Below are 15,300 nucleotides of genomic sequence, written 5' to 3'. Positions count from 1 at the left end.
TTCAGCATTCATATGCATCTCTGCATACATCCTGTGCACTAAGAGCCCTTAGTACAGACATTAAACTTTTTTGTTCCTATTTATATTTGATGAGGGTGTAGAGTATGGAGCTGAACTCCCACCCTATTCCATCTTTAGTTCATCATTAATGTATGCAACTGCTGTTGCTGATGCTTTTTCCAATAGGTCTTTGATGTAAGAGTGCATTAGTGGGGTGCAGCAGAGCAGGGGATTGTTTAAGATATCGAAAATGCTATCAGCACCACACTTCTGCATCCTTCTCTAGACTCCAGTTAAACAGATTTACTGCAGCTTCCGACATCATAAGTTCCTGTGTATGCGTCTAACTTGTGTCCGACAGATTTTTTTTTGTTGCATACCTCTACACAGTATGCACATAAGCAAAGGACTGCTTCAGGGTTTACCTCATCTGAAGCAAATGCCCACTACTTTCTATTATAAATGTGTTGTGAGTTGTTTTTTTACTAAGTAGGAAAGAGGGAAATGACTCAAAATTCCTGTCCGTGATAATCGACTGTACGCTACAGATCCGACAGGTTTAATCAGGTTGAAAAAAGGAAAATAACAGTGCCCTTCTAATATGTGCTTTATTTGGAGGTCATTGCTCTTGTTCAGCTCCTTGTTTTCCATCCTTTCGTACCATTACATAGTAAACCTAATAATTTCACATTTCTTTGTCCCTGTAAAAGCTTATGTACATGTGATGTAATGAAAATGTCTCAAGTCAAATAGTAAGTATTCTCTCATGCTACAGTCGCTTTAAATAATGCATAGAAACGTAAGAGGTGTTTTTTCATTCAAAATCACATCTGATAAAGCTCTTCTCATTACTCCCAGCTTTCTTATGATGTCTTCATGATTGCATTAGAACGCTGGAGGTCATATTCAAAACAACACCAATTTTTTGTTGTTGTCTGTCGCTGCACCATTATATTCATGTAATCATGATACATTCAAAAACAGACCTTTCCTGCTCATTAAACTGGATATATATACAAATTAACGTATTACACTTTCCCGCCCGTCTTTTAATAATGTATTTTCATATTGCTTCACCCTTTTAATATAAGCAACTAGTCATTATCTCAACTTCACATATGGTCCTATATCTTTCTGTCTGACCAACACAAGAACTCCCAAGTCTTGTACAGCATAAATAGCATTACAGTAGCCACCTATGAAGAGTTCATGCTCCATCACTGTCGACCAGCCACAAACAATCAGTAATCAGCATTGCATCATCATGATATGTGCCTTGTTTTCTCCCTCCATAGACGCCATCTATTTGCATGTATCTATTTTGCGGCTCTACCCTAACGCGCATTGGAAAAAGCGAACATCTCGTAAAGAAATGACTGGTGTGTGTTCCTGAGAAAAGGATGGTGAATGAAAATGCAGTTATTTGTATAAACTAAATAAGGCAAGTGAATATTTTCAGGTGATTGCTGTTGGTGTTGATTTTCTTCAAACTTCTGCAAAACCAGAAGTTGTCTCTCTCCTCTTCAGGAAAAAAGCTTGATAAATAGGTCTCTTAAAAATCAGTTCTTAACACTTTAAAAGTCTCTGAATGTAATCACACTGGGATTTGTTGACTCGCCTGTCAATCAGCGCATGGTCATGATGGACCGCCTCCTTGGCTCATGCATTCCCAGTTGTGAAAAGTTTTGCAATTTTTATGCATGACAGGAAGACTTCATGTCCATTAAAAGCCCTTAAAAATACAAGTAGCCGCAGATCAGGCATCTCTCACTGGGCGGCTACTGCACGCTGCATGGTACTTTGTGTATGGTCAAGTAAGGTGCAGCTACAATTACTAATCGTAGCTATTGGCTGCTGTACTGTCCACCTGTTAAACAAATACACATAGGCAGCAGCATGGTCCGACACACAGCCTGGTGCTTTTCCATGTTCCATGTCTTCATGCCATGTGATCAGTGTCCTTTTCCCTGCCATTTCTTACTACCATCACCATCATCTTCACTGTTTTTTTTCTCTGGTCCATTTGATCATTGTCTCTGGAGAGCGATAGAGGAAGATGAGCTTAGCATAGAGATCTTCCTCCAGGTCCAGCTCTCCAGTCTCTCGCACGAGGAAGATGTCGGTGCAGAGTTTGAGGATGCGGTCCACGTTGGGCAGCTCCTCGAACATAATTGTGTGCGAGATTCCACTGAAGAACTCACGTACGAACTTGCCAATCACCAGTACAACGGACATGTACAGACCCATGATGCTGAGAGAGAAGAATTCAGCTCAGTTAAAACCAGTTACAGATCCCTCATACTGCATATAGCACAAGTGAATTTGGTAGTGATGCTGTAATTGATTCTATATATTTAGATTTAAAGATTTAAAATTTTGAAATACACAGTACAATGCATGCAAATGAAGAAAATGTCATGGAAGAAGTATGTATTTCAAATGCAGTCCTCTATGACGGTTGTATATTTATGTTTCTTGTTTATATTTGTGTGTTAGAGATGGATCGAACGACTATGATAATGCTTTCATGATAGACTGTGTCACAATATACTTTTCTGAGCATATCATGGATATCATCACAATTTAAAGAACAGTGACCGACCACATATTCAATTAAAAAGACATCTCCAACATGGGGCTCCATGATATTTATATAAAATGTGATGTTCGATAAAGCTTTTGGATATCATGTTGATGACAAAAGCTTTCTGGCTTGGGAAATGAGAGTGAGGTGTGTCTGGCTAAAAAAACATGTGAGCAGCTTTTTGTATTCTTAAGTGTAGTATACATATATGAATATATATAAAATATATACATATATATGTGTGTGTGTGTGTGTGTGTGTGTGTGTGTGTAAATACACACACAGTAGCGGCACATAACTTAAACCTCTTTAAATGTACCCAAGAAGTAGGATTTTTAAACCTTTGTGGTACAACCGCTGTCCCATAGACTGTTGCACTGCATGCTGGGGATTACAGTGCAGAGCACTGTGAAACAGGCTAATATTAATAGAAAATTAAAATCATTTCACAGGAGGGAAAGGATTGCGCTACGAGCCTGACTTGCCCGCGTGCCTTGTGTTTGACATATGGGGCTTAAATGTTTAATTGGATATGCTTTCACAGAAAAGTTGGATAAAGTCTTTATACTCATCTTTTACAGCATTTTTATAATGTAACACTTCTTTTGATGGTTCCAACTTATTAAACTTTATATTGTGTATGTTATATTTTTGCCATACTACCCACGTCTATGTCTGTGGCATTCTAAAGGCCAATTTATAGTCTAGGCGACAAGTGTTGCTCAACAAAAAAAACTGGTTGACAGATGTTGCAGTGCTGTAGGCTTTTATAGTTCTGTGCCAGCGACGAATTTTAGTTCTGAATAGCTGGCAACCCGTTTTGTTTCTGACAGCAGCGGAGCAGCAAGAAAGTAAACACAGCTGCACACCATGACCACTGACCCCAGAACTTAGAACATTAAGTTTCTATCCAATCAGAGTGTGCCTTAATGTACGCGGCAAGGTCTGATACATGTCACCTGGACAATATTTTGGCGTTAAGAGCAGAGCAGTGTTTTGAAAAATAATCATGGTTGAAGACAGAACAAGTCAGATCCAACTTGCAGCCACTTACCCGTATCCAGCCAGAAAGCCCAAGCTCGGAGGGCTGACCTGATCGCTGAAGATATAGAGCTCCAAACCCTGGGAATAGTTGACAGATTTCAGCTTGATGGAGCCTGCGTTGCTCTGGTTCACAGTCCACCATTCTTGAGGGTTTCCTTCACTGCCGTTCCCTCGTTTCAGAGACAGGTCAATATTTTCGAAATCTGGAGCAAACATAAAATTGTTAGTTCTTTGCCTGTTTTCAATCTCACTCCATTGTCAAAAAGACGTCAGATCTAGATATTATCAGATCTATGTCTGTTCGGTATCACACTGCTCTAGCATACTATAGTCTTTCACTGATAACTAGAAGCTGAGAAGCTTAATTACGTGTGTTAGAGCAAGGAAGCATGTGGTAGTATTCTGTGATCTATCAAGATTTAATCAGATCTAATGTCAAATGTGTTTTTTGTACTCAGTAACTCTCAAGTTAGCAGTTATCGCACATTAAAAAGCAAGGTGTAATTTGATATTATTCATTTCTCACTCATAACACAAGTGGACAAATTCTGTTGGTAGTGGTTCTAATCAATACCCCATTTGTGTTAACAAGTAGAATTCCAAGTAGAAAGTAGTATTTTGTTGTGATTAAAGTTGAGAAAAAGTCTGTTTTGCATTAAGTTTTGCATTCTAAAACTTTAAACCATCCTTGACCTTTTTGCCATGTTTTAGTCATTTGTTAAGAAATATATGTACAAAGTATACCTTTAAACAAATGTAAATAGTACAGCAAAACGACAGTACTAACTTCTGTTTTCTCAGGGTTCATTTTTAACCAGGGCTCATTTGCCTTGTACCAAACCATCAGTAGATGTTTACTAACTGAATTGGTCACTTACCATTTGGCCTGTGGGCTTGTTAAAGCTACACTAACTACATTGATGATTTACTTTGATATTGCATGAAAATGAATATGTAGAGACCCAGGGAGCAGAGGAGAGGTACACTATATGAACAAAAGCATTAGGACACACCTCTTAATCATTAAATTCAGGTATTTTATTCAGTCTCATTGCCACAGGTGTATAAAATCAAGCACCTAACCTTTACAAACATTTGTGAAAGAATGGGTCGTTCTAAAGAGCTCAATGAATTTGAGCATGGTTATGTAATAGGATGCCACCGTTGTAACAAGTCAGTTTGCCTCCTAGACATTCCACAAAGTATAAAAGCGGGATCGCTGAGTGCTGAGACACATCATGTGCAAAAGTTGCCAACGCTCTGCTGACTCAATAACCGCAGAGTTCCAAACGCCCTCTGGTGTTAACATCAGCACAATAACTGTGCGCTTGGGGCTTCATGGCATGGGTTTCCATGGCTGAGCAGCTGCGTGCCAGCCTTACATCACCAAGCAGAATGGCCTAGGCCCCTTAGTTCCAGTGAAGGAACTCTTAATGCTTTAGCGTACCAAGACATTTTGGACAACTTTATGCTTTCAACTTTGTGGGAACAGTTTGGGGAAGGCCCTTTTCTGTTCCAGCATGACTGTGCTCCAGTGCATAAGGCAAGGTCCATAAAGGCATGGTTGGGTGAGTTTGGTGTGGAAGAACTTGTCTGGCCCTAACAGAGCCCAGACCTCAACCCCATCGAACACCTTTGGGATGAACTAGAATGGAGATTGTGAGCCAGGCTGTCTCGTCTAACATCACTGTCTGACCTCACAAATGCTCTTCTGGATGAATAGGCAAATATTTCCCACAGACACGCTCCAAAATCTTGTAGAAAGAGTGGAAGATGTTATAACTGCAAAGGGGGGGACCAACTCCATATTAATGCCTATGGATTTAGAATGGGATGTCATAAAAGCTCCTGTAGATGTAATGTGTAGGTGTCCTAATACTTTTGTCCATATAGTATATATAAATCTTCTAAATATCCTTCAAGGTTGTTGACTCACTCATACATTTAGCATATGCCAGAAATGGGACACGAGTTAGCGTGTAGGACTTATAACCGCCTCTGAAACCTCTTAAAATCCCAGCCTTATTACATTCTAAAGTTTATTAGTGGGAGCTAGCCATTTAAGGGGTTAAAACATGTGTATTCAGCGAGTACAATAGCTGGACAGCCTGACAGCTAACATAGCTTATAAAGTTTTTTTTAGTAAGTTTCAGGTCATCACTAAAGAATAATGGGTTGAAATTATTTCTTTGTTGTTCAGGTATAAGATTACCTTTTACTTTCATATATTCAGTAAAGTGGTCAGTGGAACAGAGTAAGACGCTTTCTAGTCCATGACAGGTGTACAAGCATACAGCAAGGGCCATCAGAGACAGGAAGGCTGTTACTGTGGCCATAACTGAGGCCTTATACCACGCACACTGTAGTGCTTTCATTGCCTATGTGCAATGTAATGTCTACAGCTAATACAATTTGAGAGTGAACTGAAGCTCACAACTAAAGACTTCAGACTTGACTCAGACTTGCATAAAGTGATGTGTGAGTGTCTCTGGCACATGCCGTGCCAGTGAAAAATTATCAGGTTGGTAGTGGTAGTGGAAACAGCCTCTGTAATAGTTGTGTTAGGTAATGTAGGTTAGATCTAGGTGTGTTACTGAAATTGTATTTGATCACAGCTTAATGTGCTGAATCTCAAAGCCACTGTCTTACCTGCACTCAGCTGCTCAATGGGTTTGGTGTTGGAATCACTAGGTGCCCGAAGATATCTTGGAAAAATGTTTTTGATGAGCCTAAAAAAATGCATTTTGAAACAAATTATCACACATCAAAAACAATGCTAAAGTTGTAATAAATGTTAAATGTTAAATAAATGCTTAAACTGTTAAGTACAGACTCACACTTTATCTTTCGCTTCAGAATCATTCCGCAGTATTTTCTTAAGGTTTTCTTTTGTTTCCTGGTCCAAGGTGATGATGTGTTTGCCTGTTGCCACTTCTGCTTTGGCTCCTAAACTCATGTTCCTGTACAAAATCAACAACCAAAATATATTTAGAGAAAGCTTTCATACAGAGACAGTTCTTTTTAACTGCTCACTATATTACATTGTACAGGGAAAGTGAAAGTGTGAAAAGTGAAAGGGTGCTTAAGGTTTTACTTTAAAAGCCATTTAAAAGCTGTTTTTGAACAAGATTTTATCATAGCAACATACAGCGCATATGCAGCTGGGCTTCAGCCTGGAACTACATGGTTATATGGATGGCTTATATACACAAACCAATCACTTTATTAAGTACACCTCCTTGTATCTACACTAAGTGTCCATTTAACAGCTCCACTTACCATATAGTTGCACTCTGTAGTTCTACATCTACAGACTGTAGTCCACCTGTTTCTCTGCCTACTTTGTTAAAGAGCCATCTTTTACCCCATTCTTCATTGGTGGGGCCCCCACAAGACCACCACAGAGCAGGTATTGTTTGGGTGGTGATTCATTCTCAGAACTGCTGTGACACTGACGTGTTGGTGTGTTAGTGTGTGTTGCGCTGCTATTAGTGGATCAACACAGCAGTGCTGCTGGAGTTTTTAAACAATGTGTCCACTCACTGACACTCCTACTTTGTTGGTCCACCTTGTAGATATAAAGTCAAAGACAGTAGTTCATCTGTTGCTGCACAGTTTGTGTTGGTCATCCTCTAGTCCTTCATCAGTGGTCAGGGGATGCTGTTCACAGGACGCTGTTAACTCAATATTTTTGGTTGGTGTACTATTTTCAGTCCAGCAGTGACACTTAAGTGTTTAAAAACTCCAGCAGCACTGCTGTCCCAGATCATGACATAATATTCAAAATATTTTAAATTCACTGACAAGGATAGGTGGATAGGTGTGCAGAGGATTATGATGAAGAATTTCTGAGCAAAAGCCTAAAAGTAACCAAAGAACTCATATCCAGTTTTTCAAAAAAACTTTCTTTGTTAAATTGACAAAGGGAATGCTTATGATCTTGTATTGTTTTCTACACTTTCCCCTCTCTTTCTGCACTCTTTCAGTCTTTTCTGAACATAAAGGTGCTAAAAGGGGTTCTTGCCATGGAAGAACCAATTTTAGTACCCTAAAAAACTTTCAGAGTATAGTTCTTCAAAGCTGCGCTACAAAAAAATGTTAATAATTATGAAATTATTGAGTCAGAAAAACAGTTAAATGTGGTGTCTGAATGCTGTTGCAAGTCAACCTGTTAAGCCTGAAATATTCATTCAAAAGTCAATGCTACATCATTACATCATTTATGCTGCAAACTTAGGCTTAATGAAAAAGACAGTCCAGACAGATTGGCTAGACACCCAAATGGATTAAAGCGTTGTTAAGAATGGCAGTGTGGTTGTAGCATAGTGGTTAACACCACTGCCCTGCATGTTCCCCTTATAAGCAAGTCTACATTTGCAAATTACCATCGTATACTGCAACCACTACAGCTTGTTAAACATGGAGAACATGCTTAAAGTGTTTGTGTACAAGTTGCTTGCAAATGTACATTTTCACCAGAGGGATCGCCACCCTTACAAACTGCTCTTTTAAAGGACAATTTTCTTAGGAGTGTAATAGCGTTCACTAAACTCCTCTGTAAATTGTTCAGTGAGACAGTGAGTTGTACCTCTGTATAGACCAGGTCATGGTTAAAGGGAATTCGACATCTGGGGCCAGCCTTTCTATCAGGTTTTTCCTGCTGGGTGGGCTGATGGTCCACAGTGAGTTGGAGTTTCCCTCAAGGTGAGCTATAGTAAGATCCTGATGCACATATGCCTCAAGAAACTGCAAGGCTGTCTACACATGAAACAACACACTTTATTTAGAACTACTGTTCTCACATTTACTACTTAGCAGAATTGAAATTTACAGGAAGTAAGTAAAACTCATGCACTGTATTTACTTGCAGAGAGACAGGGTTAGGGTCAGTTCAATCAGGTTGTTTTCAGTTCAGTCACATTATTTATTTCAATGTCTGCTGTAAAGTTATGAGTCTTCAAGCTCAATATGGTTGAACTAAAACAGAACTGATCCCAACACAGACCAATGGGTATCATTCTAATTGGCATTTTCATGTAAAGCATTTTAAGCCTATTACAAACCCAGTTCCAAAACCGTCACACAGTTTTGGTAAATTTGCAGTGATTGGTAAATTTGACCTGTATTACATTGAAAACAGTACAAAAACACAATATTTTATTTTTTAGCTTATAAATTGCATTGTTTTTGTAAATATACTCTAATTCCAAATGTAATAACTAAAACACATTCCAACAAAGTTGTGAGGGGAGCACTGTCATGTTGAAATAAGCATGTGCATCCCTGAAAAAGACTCACTGATAATCTCCACACCATGAGAGAACCAGCCTTTTGAAATTTACACTAGTAACAATCCTTTTCTTCACTGACCCAGAGAACACGAGATCAATTACTCCCATAAACAATCTGAAAGGTTGACTTATCAGACCACAATACGTTTCCACTGTGCTGACTTTGAGCCCAGAAACGTCAATAGCGTTTCTGTATGTTGTTGACATTTGCCTTCCATTGTGCAAAGTACAGACTTAACTTGCATTTGTGGAAGCAGCGACAGACAATGTTTATTGACAACGCTTTGTCAAAGTATTTCCGGCTCATATGTTGATGTCCATCACAGAAGCATGCCAGCTTTTAATGCTGTGCAGTCTGAGTGGTCAAAGGTAACAGGCATTCATTGTAGTCTTCAGTCTTGCCCTTTATGCACAGAAATTCCTCCGGATTCCCTGAATCTTTTGATGATATTATGCACCTTTCAGGTCAAAGTCCTGCAAAGACTAGCGTTTACCCTTGTCTAACGGTCTGAATTCAGTCCATGAAGGCTTTGCAAATTAGCTGATGAGCTGTATCAGGTGTGTTTCATTAAGCAGCATGCTGAAGTCTGCAGTGTTTTGGCCTGTGAAGACTGGGGCTTGACACATGCTCTAGAGGGTAAAATATCTAAAATCCTTGCAATCCCCAGTTGAGGAATGCTCCTTTTAAACTGTTGCATTTTTGGCAAAGTGGTAAGCCTCAACCCATCCTTGCTCATAAAGGACTAGACATTTCCTGGATGCTCCTTCAAGCATAATTGAATCACCTGTTTCTGAACATTTCACAGTGTACATAGTCTTAAACTGACCTTGTCCCAATTCTTTTGGAACATGTTGCAGGAATCAATTTCAGTATGAGCATATATTTACATAAAACAGTGAAGTTGATATGGTAAAACATTACATATCTTGCCTTTTCAGTGCTTTAGTTTAAATACAGTCAAAGTGGATAAATAATTGCTTTCTGTTTTTATTTACATTTTACCTAGTGTCCCAACTCTTTTGGAATTGAGTTTGTATTTTTTAGCACCAAATATGTTAATGTTAACCCTCTGCTGGGGTCTTCTTAAATATCTTCTTAAATTCACTTTTAAAGGCACTTGCATATGACATGATACACACACATACACTATATTGCCACAAGTTTTCACTTGTTTGCCTTCACACGCATATAAGCTTGAGTGACATCACATTCTTAATCCATAGCGTTTAATATGATGTCGGCCCACCCTTTGAAGCTATAACAGCTTCAACTCTTCTGGGAAGGTTTTCCACAAGGTTTAGGAGTGTGTTTATGGGAATTTTTGACCATTCTTCCAGAAGTGCATTTGTGAGGTCAGACACTGATGCTGGACGAGAAGGCCTTGCTCATAGTCTCCGCTCTAATTCATCCCAAAAGTGTTATATCGAGTTAAGGTCAGGACTCTGTGCAGGCCAGTCAAGTTCTTCCACACCAAACTTGCTCATCCATGTCTTTATGGACCTTGCTTTGTGCACTGGTGTGCAATCATGTTGGAACAGGAAGGGGCCATCCCCAAACTGTTCCCACAAAGTTGGGAGCATGAAATTGTCCAAAATCTCTTGGTCTGCTGAAGCATTAAGAGTTCCTTTCACTGGAACTAAGGGGCCGAGCCCAACTCCTGAAAAACAACCCCACACCATAATCCCCCCTCCACCAAACTTTACACTTGGCACAATGCAGTCGGACAAGTGCCGTTCTCCTGGCAACCGCCAAACCCAGACTCGTCCATTGGATTGCCAGACGTAGAAGCCTGATTTGTCACTCCAGAGAACACGTCTCCACTGCTCTAGAGTCCAGTGGCGGCACTTTACACCACTGCATTCGACGCCTTGCATTGCGCTTGGTGACGTAAGGCTTGGATGCAGCTGCTTGGCCATGGAAACCCATTCCATGAAGCTCTCTACACAGTGTTCTTGAGCTAATCTGAAGGCCACATAAAGTTTGGAGGTCTGTAGCGATTGACTCTGCAGAAAGTTGCCGACCTCTGCGCACTATGTGCCTCAGCATCCGCTGACCCCGCTGCCATTTTACGTGGCCTTCCAACTCGTGGCTGAGTTGCTGTCGTTCCCAATCGCTTCCACTTTGTTATAATACCACTGACAGTTGACTGTGGAATATTTAGTAGCGAGAAAATTTCACGACTGGACTTGTTGCACAGGTGGCATCCTATCACGATACCACGCTGGAATTCACTGAGCTCCTGAGAGCGACCCATTCTTTCACAAATGTTTGTAGAAGCAGTCTGCATGCCTAGGTGCTTGGTTTTATACACCTGTGGCCACGGAAGTGATTGGAACACCTGAATTAAATGATTTGGATGGGTGAGTGAATACCTTTGGCAATATAGTGTATATAATACGATGCACAGGCAAGTTTGTGGACCCCAGAGGGTTAAACAAAATATATCACACATCCAATTCAAAATGTGAACTATTTATTTTGCCAGTTACTTACAGAATCTTTACTATACAGTTTAAGGAAAGAACGAAATTCTTCCTCTGTGACGTTGTTCAGGTTTTTCTGCTGAGCACTCATTGTGAAGATTGGCTAAATAAAAGCAAAAAGATGGAAAAGGTTAAATTGAACAAAACAAAACAGCATAAAAAATCTCAATATCATTGTACACAGCATTATAGGCCAATCAATCACACATGATGGATACCAAACATGCAGAAGAACATGTCATTGCTGACCATATATTAACAAAAAAAATGTTCTATTCTGACTTGAATTAGAAATTTTAATGTATAAGAATACTAGAAACTCCTGGTAGATTTTTAGCACATTAGGCACTCTGTAGCAGAGTGAGATAATAATAACAGTAAGCTGCTAGATTAGCTTCTTAGCAAAGGGGTGCTACACACTGCAGCTACAAATGCTGCATGGGTTTCATTGGCTTGGGAGATTTAATGGAAAAGTTATTTTTTTTTAAATGTAAAATTCTGTGAAGCTTGTTTTGGACTACTGTCATGTGACTCCAGGTTGAGAACCACTGTGTTCTAACACTGTGGGCATATGGGATGCTTGAAATTTATGAGATTCCACATATGTAATTAGAATACACTGTTGTAGAAAAATTACTTCTTCTAAATTACTTCTAAATCTTCCTGAAACAATAATGTAATTAGAATTCGAATTTCATTTCTGAGCCCAGGTGACAGCCTTACAGCATTATTGTATGTACGTGGCAGTAATATGCAATATAACGATTAGGAACACCAGGTAAGTAAGGGTTCTAATAATGCTGCAGATGAGTTGTTAAGAACCCTCAACTACCCACCCAAACACCAACCCACCCACATGCACACACACCTGGAATCCTCCGAGTGTGAGACTGACAGAGACATCCAGAGGTGTGTTGACGACACCGGCCACAGATTTAACTAGAGACATGAAGAGTAGGGGGAACCAGACAATGCAGATCAGCAACATCACAATCATACCACCCATCCCATACTTCACCACCTTCTTCTTCTTCTGGCCTCGTGGCTGAGGATAACGCTGGAACACAAACACAGACATACAGAAGAGGTCAGTACACACTCTCATTTTATCCCCTACATTTTATGTTTAAGGCTTTTAATTTCTCCCAAAACCTAGCGAAGCTGCAAGTTTTTACTTTAATTCTAAAGTTAATTTAAGGCTGTAAATTAACTTCCTGTTAGAGCAATACTGCAGCAATTTTCAACCTAATCTCTATCTACTGCATCTGTAGCAATCAGTAAGTTATCATGGACAATAAATTCGATGCATTTCCCTGTGCTTAGACAAAAAACAGAAAAACCAAACAACAAACACATTAACAAATTTTCTAAAGAACATTTTTATTAATTCTTCTGTCAAAAATTGTTACCATGTATAACGTGTTCTTTCTAAAATGGCACTAGTTGTCCCAAGGAAAGACAGTTTGTCATAATACATTACCATTACCAGTGTAGTAGTGTTATAGTACAGTTTGTCACAGGCCTCTGCCTGATCAAACACAGATCGCTAGAGCTGTCACAATCATGAAGTGTCACATCATTGCAATTAGCGATTTAACTGTCTATTTTTGTTCATTGTATATAACATTGAAAGTACAAGACTAAAGTGGCCAAATAAGCAGATCAGCTCTGTTTAGTAGCTATGTAAAAGCTATTCTACACTGTGTGCACACACTCAAATTAGTAGTTACGCAGGATCATGTGTACACTACAATTTTACTCAAGTGTTAAAATATAAGCAAAAACAAAAAAAAAACAAACAAAAAAACCCACTCATTATGCTAACATTCATGCCAATAATGGGCCTCATTCACCAATATCTTCTTACGTGTTTCTTAAATTTGTTCTTAAGAAAGGTCCTAAGAAAAAGTCTATGTCAGATTCATGACAGGTTCTTAAACTGCAGAACTGTTAGCACTTTTGTGCTCTTGAGTTTGCATAGATTCTGTTCATACCTAAGCACAAATCCCAAATAGGAAAACACTGGAGAATGTCAGAATCTTTGTGAAAAATAACTTTCTTCTTCTTAATGGTTGGTGAATAAGTTTCTAAGTTTCTGTTTCTAAATAAGTTACAGCACCAAATTTTGTTTTCATGAGCTCTATGTTGTGTCTTAATTAATGTATTTACTGCCTTCTTTTATTTACATTTACTTGGCCATATTACATTTTGCTTGTTGCAGCTAGTGAAATCTGACGACTGTGGTAAATGATTGTGGTCAGCTTAAATAATTACGATCACCTCAAATAAATAGGCAATTATGTAATAATTGTGACAGAGCTACATAGGGCATAAATGCATCATTTAAATAAATGTACACACGTTCACATTTCTTTCTATAAGCTTTCTTTGTGTTTCCACATCTGTACTACAGCATGCTTTTAGCCTCTTACCTTCTCTGACTCCCTCCAGCACTTAAGCACAAAGATGTGGGCGTAAATGTCCTCTACACAGATCCAACTGGACAAGCTGAGCGTGGTGTCTGTCCACACCCAGTCCATCACGGCCCGTAGCTCCGTCAGGAACGGAATCAAACGGAACCTTCACAACACAGTCAGAAAGTCATTTCCCTGCACAGCAGGCAGTGCTTATGTTCTGAGGCCAATCCACAGACTTCCAGCAGGCCATGTCGTTTTAGATAGAGATAAGACCGATAATTAAGAATTCTACAACACTAATTACTCAGCTCATGTCTACTGGGAGCTGGGAAATAATGGAAAAGTTCAGGAAGAAGACTACAGGCATTCTGACTGATTTCAGTTCAGATGAAATGCAATTTCTGTTAATAATTCAAAGTCATCTATCTGTTGGGAAGAATTTCACACTATTAACACCAAAAGCACAAGGAATATGATGTATAAAAAAGTCTGTGTGACACATTATCATAATAGTACATTCAGTGAATCCCTGATGCACTTTAATTAATTAAAATATGTCATGAGAATACAACCTTTGGTATACATTTTTTTTGTAAGATATTGTTGTACATATGAGTCAATTCAGAATTAGAATTTATGCTTGAAGCCTTAAACAATGAGTTCTGCCAATCCAATTGTAGTACTACATTAATTAGGCTGACTTTGTTTTGTTGTTTCCTGATTATTCTGTTCATTTCCCCCCTGATTGTTAAGCAAACTGTGGCTATACACCCAACCTGCCCCATATACACTGTACTCATTACCTTTGTAAATAACTAAGATGCTCTGATACATCATTTTACAAGCTTAGATGGAAACGATCCACCAGACCATTCCCTGGTAACTGACGCATGCTGGTTTACATCATGCAGCATTAAATAACTTTTCAATCTCCTTGTTACACTTTACTCCCTCTCTGGTAAGCAATGTCTGCACAAGTCAGGTTCCCAAAGTGCACACATAAATTTACCATCTTACCTTTATTGCTCATAACCACAAGCACATCTCAATCAATCTCAACCTCAATCAACCAAATCAATCATAATGCTTTCCAGTATTCCATCATGACTCCCGCCTTGACCACTATAGCTGCTTATGTTCTCACCCTTGGAAGAGGAAGAGGTTGACATAGTTGTAGCTTTTGGTCAGGAAGTTGCCCAGCACACGAGTGGGGTAACCACAGCGGATCTGATAGGCTGAGAGGCCGAAGTAAATACACTTCACAAAGTACCACAGCTGGGCTACGGTGTTCTGGCTGAAACGCCTGGAGGAGAGCAAAGAGGGGAGATGCTCTTTGTTTAAAATGTTTTAGCATAATTAATTATAAAACAACACCGCATGTGAAAGCATATAGTAGCTTTTAAATGATTTGCAACCGCACAAGAAAACGGTTCTGTACACAATGCTAAATAGCCTCATAAAAGAAATATACATTGTTAGT

General features: G+C 39.2%; 1 protein-coding gene across 6 annotated transcripts in view; it reads right to left on the bottom strand.

The window, feature by feature from the left end:
- Window positions 1–65: 65 nt before the first annotated feature.
- Window positions 66–15,300, bottom strand: part of LOC118796923 (piezo-type mechanosensitive ion channel component 2) — a 91,713-nt gene continuing 76,478 nt past the window's right edge. For 5 of the 6 annotated variants that reach the window (XM_036556069.1, XM_036556070.1, XM_036556074.1 and 2 more), the window contains 9 exons: window positions 14,965–15,123; window positions 13,836–13,983; window positions 12,272–12,460; window positions 11,414–11,506; window positions 8,217–8,386; window positions 6,466–6,588; window positions 6,278–6,357; window positions 3,639–3,831; window positions 66–2,251 (listed from right to left, as the gene is read on the bottom strand). In XM_036556069.1, the coding sequence (XP_036411962.1) occupies window positions 1,999–2,251; window positions 3,639–3,831; window positions 6,278–6,357; window positions 6,466–6,588; window positions 8,217–8,386; window positions 11,414–11,506; window positions 12,272–12,460; window positions 13,836–13,983; window positions 14,965–15,123 (1,408 nt within the window). In that variant the 3' untranslated portion in view covers window positions 66–1,998. The remainder of the gene's footprint in view (window positions 2,252–3,638; window positions 3,832–6,277; window positions 6,358–6,465; window positions 6,589–8,216; window positions 8,387–11,413; window positions 11,507–12,271; window positions 12,461–13,835; window positions 13,984–14,964; window positions 15,124–15,300) is intronic. The other variant, XM_036556075.1, reaches the window with a different exon arrangement.

The sequence above is a fragment of the Colossoma macropomum genome, unplaced genomic scaffold, assembly GCF_904425465.1.
Source record: "Colossoma macropomum unplaced genomic scaffold, Colossoma_macropomum, whole genome shotgun sequence".
Lineage (NCBI taxonomy): Eukaryota > Metazoa > Chordata > Actinopteri > Characiformes > Serrasalmidae > Colossoma > Colossoma macropomum.
The sequence above is the reverse complement of the archived record's forward strand: the minus strand, read 5'-3'. Positions and strand labels throughout refer to the sequence as shown.